This window comes from Gracilinanus agilis, chromosome 1 (assembly GCF_016433145.1).
Source record: "Gracilinanus agilis isolate LMUSP501 chromosome 1, AgileGrace, whole genome shotgun sequence".
NCBI lineage: Eukaryota > Metazoa > Chordata > Mammalia > Didelphimorphia > Didelphidae > Gracilinanus > Gracilinanus agilis.
Genome location: NC_058130.1, coordinates 145,291,488 through 145,304,905, shown reverse-complemented (window position 1 = coordinate 145,304,905; position 13,418 = coordinate 145,291,488). Strand labels below are relative to the sequence as shown.

At 35.8% G+C, this 13,418-nt stretch overlaps 1 protein-coding gene across 2 annotated transcripts in view; it reads left to right on the top strand.

Annotated features, from left to right (window-relative positions):
- The window catches only part of ADCY9 (adenylate cyclase 9), a 189,143-nt gene extending 180,612 nt beyond the window's left edge, over positions 1-8,531 (top strand). For both annotated transcript variants that reach the window (XM_044658049.1, XM_044658041.1), the window contains exon 10: positions 6,537-8,531. In XM_044658049.1, coding sequence (XP_044513984.1) covers positions 6,537-7,728 — 1,192 coding nt within the window. In that variant the 3' untranslated portion in view covers positions 7,729-8,531. The remainder of the gene's footprint in view (positions 1-6,536) is intronic.
- Positions 8,532-13,418: the final 4,887 nt, after the last annotated feature.

Below are 13,418 nucleotides of genomic sequence, written 5' to 3'. Positions count from 1 at the left end.
TAAATCTAACTGGGACATTATGAATAATTTTTTATATATAATGCTGCAATCTTTTGCTAAAATCTTTGTACTTATTAGTGATTCTACTGGAGACTATATCTTTACAATCATACAATTGGATCAAGTGTGAATGAAAGGTATAGAGGGTATAAGACCTCAAAGTGCAAAGTGTTTTTTGCCCATTAAAAAGGTATTTGAACTCTATAGAGTAAAATATTATTTGAAAGGCTCTCTGCCAACAAAATATCTCCCAATATCAATTTATTAAGGAAGAATCATAATTCAGTAGTGTATTATTAAACTATAATGCAAAGTTTATATTCTTTTGAGAGTAATTTTAGAATAAGAAACTTGCTACCTCCCAGAATCCAGAAAGTGAACTGTTTGGAGAAGGCACCATGAAGATGCCTGCAGAGACCTCACACTGCACTAGAAGATCCAGAATGAACTTTGGGATGTGGTGATTTTGAACTGTGGGGGGTTGAATGCATTTATTTTGAATGTACATTCTTATGCCAAAGGGGACTGCCCCCAAATTGGCTTTTGTCAATGTAGCAATTATTAGTTTTGTTCTTTTACTCTTTTATTTCCCTTTTATCCCCAAATTATTGTAACTTCCCTTTAGAAACTGCAATATTGTATATACCTCTAGTTAAACATCTTTAGAGTTATAAGTTAATTATGTTTCCATGATCCATTGAGGCATCTAATCTCCCAAAGGATCCCAGGGGGAATGTGTAAATGGATTTTTCTGTCTCAGGACTACACTCCCCAGAATTCCTTTACTTTTCCCAGAATTCCTTGAATTATGTCCCCCACGTTGTGCCCTCATATTTTGTAAATAAGTTTGCTATAACCCTGCCCTCTCTCACTCTTCTTCCCGTGCTCTCCTGCTCTCTTCCTTGCTCTCTTCCCGCTTTTCACTGGCTGGGCAACTCCTCTTCACTAAGGCCATTCTTTTCTCTGCTTGAAGTTATTATTAATAAATCTTATAAAAATAATATCTGGAGTATTTGGATATTAATTTTTAATCTTACAGTAGAAAAGAGCAGCTCATCTAATATGAGAGAAGGAACTCTGGATCTAAAATCTGAGAAAGAGGCTTAATCCATCCTCTGCCAGGTATTCCACTTATATGCCCAGGAGCAAACTATTCCACGATCTCCCCCCCCCCAAAAAAGAAGGGATTGGACCATCTCTAAAAGCCTCTACATTTTAAATCTATCATCTATTAATTTCTCCAAATTCCCAACACCTTTCCTGCTCTAAGATATTTCCTATTCCTCCTTCACAGGCTTCACCTGGCAAATATTCTTTCTTTTTTTTAAAATTCAATTTAGTAAACTTTGTTTTAAAACAGTTTACCATCTTAAAATCAATACTGTGTATTGATTCTAAGGCATAAGAGCAGTAAGAGCTAGGCAGTGGGGGTTAAGTGACTTGCCCAAAGTCATACAGCTAGGAAGTGTCTGAGGTCAGATTTGAATCCAGGAGTTCCCATCTCTAGGCCTGGCTCTCAATCCATTGAATTACCTAGCTGCCCCCAATTCCCCAATTCAATAAACATTTATTATGTACCTACTATGTGTAGGTACTATGCTGAGTTCTGGGATCCAATAATAAAAAGAAAGATAGCCCTTGCCCTTGCCCTCAAGGAACCTACCATCTAATGGGAGAAGATAGAAAAAGAAAGCTAGAAAAGGGCTAAAGAACTACTGGAGGGACCCAATGTTGATATATGTTGTTTCATGAATTGCTGTTGATGGAAAATAGAGAGTTACCTGGAAAGTTCAGCGCCCTCTCTAAAGGAAGGTTTTGAGAAGAGAAGCTGCCCAGTCAAAGAGAGACAACTGAGAGAGTTCAGAAAGTGTTCAATATTAAAATTGAAGTCAATCAACATGGTGATGAAATTTCAAGTGATCAGCTTCTTTGAATGACCATGATGTCCTCTGGATTTAAACCTAAGGAGAGCTGCTGATGGAAAATGGAAAGTTACTTAGAAAGTTGTGAAAGTTCAGAGCCTTCTGTAAAGGAAAGTTTTGGGAAGAGTTTCCCTGGAGTTGAAACCAAGCAGAATTGCTGATGGAAAATGGAGTTACCAATGACCCTCAGATAATCACTTAATACATATTTCCGTATTGCTTATGTCATGATAGAAGACATATATCACACATACAATAGAAATTTCATGAAATAAATATAGTAGAAGATGGCATGCTTTGATCTGCACTAAGATTCCAACAGTTCCTTCTTTGACTGTGGTTAGCATTTTCATTCTGAGTTCCTTGTGGTTATCTTGGAGACTTGCTTTGCTAATAATGGTTTAGTCCTTCACAGCTGATAACTGTATGATTTTATTTTATTTTATTTTATTTTATTTTTTTGCTGCAGTGTTATCCTAGTTCCACTCACTTCACTTTTCATCAATTTACATAAAGTCTTTCCAATTTTTCTGAACTCATCTTCTTCATTGTTCCTTATGGCATAATAATATTCCATTACAACCATGTAGCACAAATTTTGTCCATCCATTCCCCCAAGTAATGGGCAACCCCTTGGTTTCCAATTTTTTGCCACTACAAAAAGAGCTGCTAAAAATATTTTGGTACAAGTATGTTCTTTTCCCTTATTTCTGATCTCTTTATGGTATTGCTGGATCAAAGGGTATGCATAGTTTTGTGGCCTTTTGAGTTTGGTTCCACATTGCTCTCCAAAATAGTTGTGTCAGTTCGCAATTCCACCAATAGTGTATTAGTTTCCTAATATTTCCACATGTCCTCCAACATTTATCATTTTCCTTTTTTGAACAGGTTAGACAATCAGGTAGGTGTGAGGCAGTAGCTCAGAATTAATTTGCATTTCTCTAGAAGGTACAGTTTCTAAAAGGTGAATAACTTTGTTTTCTTTGCTAATCTCAGATCAGTATGGCTCAGGAGTCATCACCTCCCTTTCCCCTACTATCTCCTAAATTTTATTGTTTGAATGCTTTCATTGTGGTGCCCTATTCATCAAATTCTTTTTCCTCCTTTCTCTATTTCTCTACTAGATCACTTTTTAAATCTCCCTTAATGGGTTTTATTCACACTGGTACACTTTTTTTCTCACAGTAACCCTCAGAAAATGAACAGTTTGGAAATATATTTTGTATGATTTTATATATATATATATATAACCTAGTTCAAATAGCCTGCCAGCATCAGGAGGGGAAAGGGAAGGGAGAGAGGGAGATAAGTTCAATCATATAACTTAGGAAAACTTGTGTGGAAATTTTTATTACATGTAATTGGTAATAAATGAATGAATGAATAAATAAGAAAAGGTGAGACTTCCAAAAGGTACCAATTTGTCTCCTCAATGTAAAAATTAAAATGAGTAACACATCAAAGCATCTAAACACTGATATATCTGCTGGGAGTTTTCATGGTCTATAGACTTATTTACCTTTCTTAAGTTTCTTTTGTTGAATTTAGAATTTGTATGTTAAATGCACCATTGCCCTCTATTTTCTTTAGTCTGAATGATTCACATTCTTTAGTGAAAATCTATCTTTTGCCATTGATTTATTTTCCTACTTAGCTTTATACAATATGTTCTTTTAGGGGGTACAAATTAATTTGCTTTTTAGAAAATCATTTCAGCTTTTTCTTTCATTTCCCATGGTTGCTAATTTCATGCAATTTCACTCTTTTCCCCATGAAGGACCTCCTCTGGCTGCTTGCAAGATTTTTTGTTTAAAGTTGAAATCCTAGGTCTTAGCAATAGTGTTCCAGATGTCTAGTCAAGAAGATCCAAGTTCAAATGTGACTTTAAATGCTTCCTAGCTTTCTGATCCTGGGCAAGTCATTTAATCTCTCTTGGCCTTATTTTCCTCATCCATAAAAGAAGGATAATAGTACCTACCTCACAGGATTGTTGTGAGGATCAAATGAGTTAACATATGTAAAGTAGTTTGCAAATCTTAAAATAGTATATAGATCCTATTATCATTGTTCTTGTGGTGGTCACTGCTATTGTTTCTCAGTGAATTGAACTCTTTTGGTGTCCTCTGAATTCTATAGATCTGGACTTTGTTCTCTGGTTCTAATATCTTATTGACAGTTTTTCTTATATGATTTCATAAAGTATGGTATTCAGATCTTTTGGTTTTCTTATGTTAATCTGTGAGATCAACAATTCTTAGGGTTTTGTTTTGATCATATTACATCTTCAAGTTCATTTGCTTTGGCTTATAAAGGCTTCAAATGTTCTTCAAATTTTGCTTTAAAAATTTTTTATTCTGATTCCTCTATCTATGTATTTTTGACTCCAAATTTGCTAATCTCTTTCTCCATATCCACTGCATTTGTAAGAACTCTCATTATTTGTGCTAAACAGTTTATTCTCGTTTGACTTTTTTTTTTTTAACTTTTTTTTTTTTTTTTAAACCCTTAACTTCTGTGTATTGACTTATAGGTGGAAGAGTGGTAAGGGTAGGCAATGGGGGTCAAGTGACTTGCCCAGGGTCACACAGCTGGGAAGTGTCTGAGGCCGGATTTGAACCTAGGACCTCCCGTCTCTAGGCCTGACTCTCACTCCACTGAGCTACCCAGCTGCCCCCGTTTGACTTTTTGAATTCGTGAGACCTCTCCTTTCCATTCTTACTTTCCCTGGATTAGGCAGCTAGATAGCTCAGTAGATAGAGTGCCAGGCCTGGAGATGAGAGGTTCTGGGTTCACTTAGCCCCAGTTGCTTGGCCCTTACCAGTCTTCTGCCTTGGAATTGATACTTAAGAATAAGACAGAATAATAAGTAGCTTCTAAGACTGAATAATAAGTAACGCCAATAAAATAAATAAATAAGCAAATAAATAAATAAGCGAATAAATAAGTGAATAAATGAATGAATGAATGAATAAATAAATAAATAAAGCACTCAAGGTTCTTGGTGCTGTCCTATAATCATTTCAGGAAATCTAGTTGTTATGGTAGTGGCAACTCTCTTTTCTGGTGGCTTTACTTGTCTTTATTTTGCTTGATAATACATATTCATTAGATTGAGACATTATTTTTGTTGACTCATTATTTATTCTCTCTTGATTTTTCTGATTTCCCCTGTGATGAATTATCTCCATTTCCCTCTTTTTTTTTTCTTTTTTTTTTCTTTTTTCTTTTTTTTCCTTTTTACTTTATTCAGCATATCTCTTGATGTCAGAAGGAGTATTAAAAGTGAGCTGGGCATTGCCACAACCTCTCAGTTAGCCACCTTGTTGGAAATCCCTAACAGTGTTTAAGAACCTTGCTTTTATTACATTCATTTAGATAAGAAGCCACACAGAGTTGTTTCTTAATAGTATGGCAGACCAAAGTATTTTGTTAGCATTATTGCTTTGGAGAACTTTTGAGAAAGCTCATTTGAATACCCCAACCATCTGAACTATCAGGACTTGGGAATAAGAATTGACTTATTTCCTTCTTGTCTGGACTTTCTTTCTCAAATCCTGTAAAGGTCATAAAGGTCTCAAGGAACTGAACATAAAGGATTTGTAGTTTTTTGGGTTTGGGGTTTTTTTTGGTGACTTAAGGCAAATATATTTTATGGCTAGTCTGTTTAAAATTCAATGTTCAACATCACAGTGATGAAAAGACTTTGACAAAAAAGGTAAGTGAAGATTAGGCTATCTTACTGTAGAGCTCTCTCTAGGCATCTAGTTCTCTTGCATTTACATGAAGGTATTTGCCAACTTCACATGCTTCTAATTTTTCTTAAGTTATATATTCCATCAGAATTTTCCAAGCTAATTTGGCCATGGAACAATTTGAGAATAGAAATACATTAATAGAATTCACATATTGTATATAGAGGGATGAAGTCCATAAAATGTTAATACTTCTAAAATAAATGGGGTGTAAAAGACCACCCCAAATCCTGCCCTGGTTACTATGTGCCAGGCATCATCCTAAGCCTTGGAGATGCATAGAAAGGGGAAAATATACTCTCAGGGAACTCACGGTCCAATAATGAGGTCAATGTGCAAATAACTATGTATGTGCAAGATATAGATAGCATAAATGGAAAATGTATCTATCTGGGTACATAATATATCCCACAAATAGACTATAAGTTCTATCAGGGAAGGGGACTGTTGTATTTTCCCCTATTTATCCCCAGCATATAGGAAACACTTAATATGTCAATTGTCAGATTGAAGTAATTCATTATAAAAATTGACTCTCAAATTGTTAGTCAATCTTTAAGCTAGAAGAATAAGCCTGAATTAAATCTTCAGCTAAAGACTGTACCAGGGGCAATTAATACTAGAAATTATAGAATAAGTGCTAATCTGCATTTGTAGCAGGAATTTTCTCACTGGGACTTCTCTATGCCAGAGAAATAAAAGGTCTGGTCAAAAAAAATTGAAATTCAGTAGATATTTGAAGTGCTGATCCTTTCTATATGCCTATTGACTGGTATGTTTCTATGCTCTGAAATGTTGATTAGCAGCTTTAATATTAAACACTTCTAAATGTATATTTTTCTTTCTTCTCCTTGCTTTCCAGTTCCAGGAAGAATCCATGCAACACTTCAATGCCAAATTTCAGCAAAAAACCAGCAGACCTAATTGGCCAGGAGGTGACACTCGTTTGCTTTCTCCTGCTTTTATTGGTCTGGTTCCTGAATCGAGAGTTTGAAGTCAGTTACAGGCTTCACTATCATGGAAATGTGGAGGCTGATCTTCACCGAACCAAAATCCAGAGTATGAGAGATCAAGCTGACTGGTTGCTAAGAAACATTATTCCTTATCACGTGGCAGAGCAACTGAAGGTTTCCCAGAGCTACTCTAAAAACCATGACAGTGGAGGGGTAATCTTTGCCAGCATAGTTAACTTTAGTGAATTTTATGAAGAGAATTATGAAGGAGGTAAGGAATGCTACCGAGTCCTAAATGAACTGATTGGGGACTTTGATGAGTTGCTGAGCAAACCAGATTATAACAGCATTGAGAAAATTAAAACCATTGGGGCCACATATATGGCAGCCTCAGGTCTGAACACCTCCCAGTGTCAAGACAGCAACCATCCACATGAACATTTACGAACCCTTTTTGAATTTGCCAAAGAAATGATGCAAGTTGTGGATGACTTCAACAACAACATGCTCTGGTTTAACTTTAAACTTAGAATTGGCTTTAACCACGGACCCCTCACTGCAGGGGTTATTGGCACCACAAAGTTACTGTATGATATTTGGGGAGATACCGTGAATATTGCCAGCAGGATGGATACTACTGGAGTTGAGTGCCGTATACAGGTGAGTGAAGAGAGCTACCATATCTTGAACAAGATGGGATATGACTTTGACTACAGGGGGACAGTAAATGTGAAGGGAAAAGGTCAAATGAAGACCTACCTTTATCCAAAATGCATGGACAGTGGGATTGTGCCACATCACCAGTTATCTATATCACCAGACATTCGAGTTCAAGTAGATGGCAGCATTGGACGGTCTCCAACAGATGAGATTGCCAACTTGGTGCCTTCTGTTCACAATTCTGACAAGACATCTTACAGTTCTGATAGTAATTCACAGGCTAAGGATGTTCAGCTATCTTCCAAGAAGCCTCGGAAAGATCCCGTAAAAACAGAAGAAAGGTGTAGATTTGGCAAAGCCATAGAAAAGAGTGACTGTGGGGAAACGGGAATTGAAGAAGCCAATGAGCTAACCAAGCTAAATATTTCAAAGAGTGTATGATGCAGCCACAAAGAGCTAGCTGCATGAGGTGCTCTATCCATAGAAACACAATAATAATTGCAATTTGGCTATTTTTCTTTTCAAGAGACACATTTCCAGTGCCTAGGTGTTATGTTGTCATTTAAACCCTAACTTCTATGTGGATCACAGATGTTCAGGGTTCATTTTCATCCATCTCTTTCCCCTCCCTCCCCCTCCCTGAAAAGCTTCCCACCTCTTTCTGTAATTATCTTTCAGCAGTGTGGAGGATAATAAGTGCCTTCAGGTATATTTCATGGCCTTGAAGTCTAGGTACAGAGGCCATTGGTGAAATCATGGCTTTGGGTATCAATTGCATTTTGAAACAAAAGCTGTGGTTAAGATATCATTTTTATTGTTGTTTCTCACAAGACACTTTTTTTGGCTAATACAACTCTTTGAGATTTGTTGATTTCTTCGTGTATATATAATAGTGTTTTACAATCATCATCTGACCTTTCTATGTAAACACACTTGCATTTATGAAATTGATATAAAAGTGCCAATAATGTACTGAGAAGGGATGTTAAAGGAAAGGGAATAACGTGTAGTGAGCTGGGAAAGGCATCGATTCCACAGCAGCTTGTCCTTTAGATAAAGCCTGTAACGTAGCTGTGGTGATTCCATCCTCTTTTACAAATGCTTTGAAAACACACATATGCCATTGTGTGTCTTGAATGTGCCACTTTCCTTATACTCAGTGGTTTTCAGACTTCATCTGCTTTCAGGGCAACCTTCAAAATACAAATAGATAACAAAGCATCTTCAGTCTGGGCCATCAAGTATCAGAGAAGCCATTTTCACTTTAGTGCATCCCTATTCTTAAAGGGATCTTCAAGTTCAAAGTTAGTGTCTTTGAAGTATGTGTGTTTAAGAGAGGAACTTAAACGTCTTAGGATTGCATTTATTTATTTATTTATTTTCAATAAATGTGATTAGGTTGGAAATGGGTTTGGGGTTAGGGGTCTTGATAGAGGGAAATAGATTTTGTTTGCAAAGAATATAATATAACAGTAATCAGATGTCCGTTAGTATTTCAGCCACTTAGCTACCAACCACTGTGAGGACGTTGAGCAGTATTTACATCAAAACACGTGTGGGTTCCAAGTCATCAGATGCATGTCGAATCTGAAAATCCCTGCTTCCCATTTTGTATGGAACACTACTCCTGCCCAGTGCCCTCCAGCTTTGTGTTGTGGTACACTGTTGCACTCTGGCATTCTTGGGGCTTTGCGCTTGCCCTCTTTGCTCACAGCAGGTATTGAGATCAAAATACTTTCTCTGTTCCATTTAAGGATGTATATAGAAAGAGCTTTCACCTTGAGCTAAGAAGCACAGGAACTGGTTATCAATATCAGTACTCCCTTTGTCTAGACAAATTGAAACCATTTCTTCTTTTTTTTTATTATTTCAGACCAAATGATCTGTTGAGGGGATGAAATATGTTCCTCTAAGCTAGGTCTTACCTGTTTTAGATAGAAAGAGTTCTTCTACTAAAATAGAAGATGAAATAATTTGTACAAAAAATGAGTTGATTTACCTAAGAAAATATGGGAAATGTCCTTTTGCAGTCATATTTAACTATTTTACTCCACCTTGAGTTCACAGTTCCTTAAGAACTGAACTCAGATTATAGTTTCTCTAATAGCTTTTAATACTTCTGAGGTAATACTAAAATAAAGCTCATAAAATGATTTGAGAAAGCTTCTTCTATATTTAATATTCCATATGTGATTTACCATCAACGTGTCAATCTATTTAAGCCCTATTATAACTGCCTTTGCCAGGTCTATGGTTCTCATAATGTTGTTCTCTACTGAGTGAAATGTTGAATATGATCATCTAACTCACAGCTCAGGTTTAAACATAAAGAACACAAAGATGGGTACCCACTAGTACAGTTTTATATCCATAATGTTTATTTTGTAGGGCAATAACATCATTATCAATAATGGTAATATTTTCCTTCAGGTTTTACCTGTCAATTTGTTGGTCTTCCACTATTGAAGGAAGTATAGTTGTTCAAATACCTCTTGCCTGTAAAGAATGTATTCTTCCAAAAAATGCAGAATTTATTTTTATTTCTTAAGAAATAGTAATAATAAAAGACTATAATTTATTGATGAATTGCTGATCTACTTTGGTAAAGGGAGCTTCCACAATCCCTACATGGATGGCATCATAGGTCCAGACCAATAATATTAAAAAAGAAGAATAACTCACATCTATATAAGGTTTTTCCTCACAAACACCCTGTGTGGTAGGTAGTATTAGTTTGATTATCCCTATTTTATGGGTGAGAAAACCAAAGATCAGAGAAATTAAATCACCTGCCCATGATTGTTTAAGGTAGGATTCAAACCCAGGTCACCCAACTCCAGATCTAGCACTCTGTCTGTCCATTGTATCATACCACCTTTCAAGCTAAGTGGATGCTTTCCTTCTCTTTGGAAATATTCTCCCCTCGAGGGCATTTTTCTTCTTTCAGTATTAAAAACTATGAATATCTTAATCTCCTTCTCCTTCATTCACAAAGCTCTAAAGTCTCTGCTGTCATTAGCAGCTAAAACAGTTGGTTACCTTAAGTTCTATCCACTGGAACTGCTTGAATAATCATAATATACCCTAGCAAATTATTTCCCTTTGTGCTTGTTGTTCTATTTTCCAACAGATTTCCTTGTCTTAAAGAAACCAGGTATAGTGGAAAGAGAGTTAGACGGTGAATAAGGATAAAACTAGGTCTGAATCTGCCATTAGCTGTGTGTTTGTGAGTCACACAAGTGCTCTAATCTATAAAATGAAGAAAAAATACCTATATAATGGGACCATTATGAGAATCAAATGAGACAAAATGAAAACACTGTATGTCAACGAGTATTATTTTTACCCTCCCCCAAATTTTTTTAATTATTATTTGTGACTATGTGAAACTAGTGACCCCCAAATTGCCACCAGGTGGTCTGGGTCAGTTTGATATAAACAGAGAGTAAAAAGAAGATTTGCTCTAAAGTTTATAACAATGTCTTCCAGCAACGTTATTCTGAGCCTACTTTAATAGCCAGTCTGAGCAGCTTTTCCATGTCCCTAAATCACTATTCTCTTACACAGAACAGAAACCATAGCTTACTTACCTCATTAGGTCACCACAGATTCTGTGCAGTGAAAGCCTTGAGGCCAATCCTATTGCCATGAGCAAATCCTTCCTGTAGGACAGCATGCTTCCACACTTTGAACCCAAGTGCTCTAGTAGCTATTCTTTCATGGCATTTGGGCTTTGGTGTGCTTAGAATTATGCCTTATGAATAGCTTCTGAGTGTGTGCCAACAGTCGTTGATGACTGCATTTGACAACGATCTTCTTCTTTGCCCCAAACCAGATAAAGCTTCGAATCAAAGCCAGAAGGGAGATCAGGGATTACCGAATCCAACCTTTCTTTTTATAAAGATGATGCCTAAAGCTCAAGACAGATGAAATGATTTGCCAATGGTCACAGGGTTAGTAAGTGGCAGAGTAGGACCTGAAAGCCAGATCTCCTGATTCCCAATCCAGATGTTCTTTCCACTGTGCTAAACTGTCTCTTCTAAATATTTTAATGGCTTTCTCATGGTGTGAATAGATGCAACATTTCTTTCTCTTTAAAAGCTTGGTTTTTTTCTTTTACAAATTGAAAGATGGTTATAAAATCCCTGAATAGATCAAATCTTTTCCAAAATTAAACCCAGAACACCTATAGGTGACTTGATGAACTTTAGAACTTATATCTTGAATTACATGCCTCAACAAGACATGGAAAACCAAAAGACAGTTACATTACACACATTACACAGGTTGGCCATGAGATTCACATTTTTTCTAAAAACTTCCTTGTACATTATAGATTTTTGAGGTAAGAATGTCAAAGAAACATCAAATGTTTCCAAAATTATACTCTTCCTTGAACCTGTATTGCGATCAACAGAAGTAAATTCTGATTTGGCTTTTACATGTGTATTTTTTTTTTCATTCATTCTTATTGCATTCAAATTAATCCTTTGAAGAAACATACATTCAAAATACACTTAAATCTAAATATTCAAAACCTGGCATGTCTTCCTTGAAGTAACTGGTGCTGTGGTGAGCATTAAGACAATATTCTTGCACTTTCTGCTCTCTGTGGTTGAAACACCAGGCTAATTTTGCCCTTCGGTACTTAAAAAGTATTCTGTAAAGAAGATGACAGAAAAGGTTTGTGTATCAAAGAGTTTTTTGTTTTGTTCTACTTTTAATAGGCTTACTATAGTTGGCATTGGCCAGAGGATGTTTGATTTCTAAATGCATTTTTAAAAACAACAATATTTTTATAACATGTTACACAAGAAAATAATATCTGTGGCATCATTTCACTCCTTCTTCCTAACCCTTCACCCCATCCCCACCCAAACAATAACAGTGATTCACATTTACCTAAGGCTGTAAAGTTTCCAAGGACTTCACAACAATCCTATGAGGTAGGTCATACAAATATTATTATCTTCATTTTACAGTTTAGGTAACTGAGTCTCAGGAGGGTTTCAATAGTTATCCATATTCACATAGCTGGTAAAGAGCAGTTAAGGTTTGTACCCATGTAACCTAAGAATGATTTTATTCACACTTATTCATACTCTAAGGAAAAAATGAAAACTTCGAGCCAAATATAGCCAGGTATAGTATAGCACCCCACCCCCTTTATGAATTCCTCTGTGATATTTTCATAAGCCTCTCTCTGGTGAGCCAATAAATACTTACTGAAGACCTAGTGTGTGCAAAGAGCTTTTAGGTGCCGGTCAAAAGAACTAAAAAGTAGAAATAGGGTCATGCCTTCAGGTCTTGACAATTTGATTGGAGAAAAAGATATCCAACTGATCACCCTTTGAATTTGGGATACGCCTCATTCATTATTCCTTCTTTATTAATCTGAAATTTATTTTCCTCCATATTGATGCTTTTTCCCCTACCAAAAAAACTCCCAACTATTCTTTTATCCCAGAACCTTGCAGAGTGCCTTATACATGGTAGGTGCTTGATAAATCTTTGTTTAATTTAATTGACCGCATTTGAAATATAAAGCCTAGAAACTAGGGGGAAAAAAAAGAGGAGATATTATAGTAATTAAGAAAAAGCATACATGCATATATTTATATGTGCATATATATAGTACACATATATTTGCTAAAGTTTAAGTCCCAAAAATGTCTATATCTATAAAAAATCTCCTTGTGAAAAATGCTTTGCTTCCAACATATTTCAAAAACTTATTACAGACTTCAAATTCCTTTGAAAGAAAAGAGAATACGGTCTATCCTAAATCATAATTTTTGGAAAACTCTAATTATTGCTGCCCCCCTAGTAAAAATTAAATTAAACAAATCATGACACCAAATAGGAATAATTTGTGTTTTTTCTTCTGATAAAAATTAAATTATTATACTTTTTATCTCAGTCATCTAAATGCTTAAAGAGCTACCCAATAAACAGAACTTGGCAGTACTTTACTCAAAATCACAATAGGAAATTAGTCAAAGTTTTTCCAGTAGGTGAAAGATGAAGTCAAGTAATGTGACCATTCTTTGTATTCAGAATACTAAATTTAGTAAAGAGGCCTTGGTTTATTTAACAAATTTTGGAACAGCTAGCTAGAAACCATATTTTAA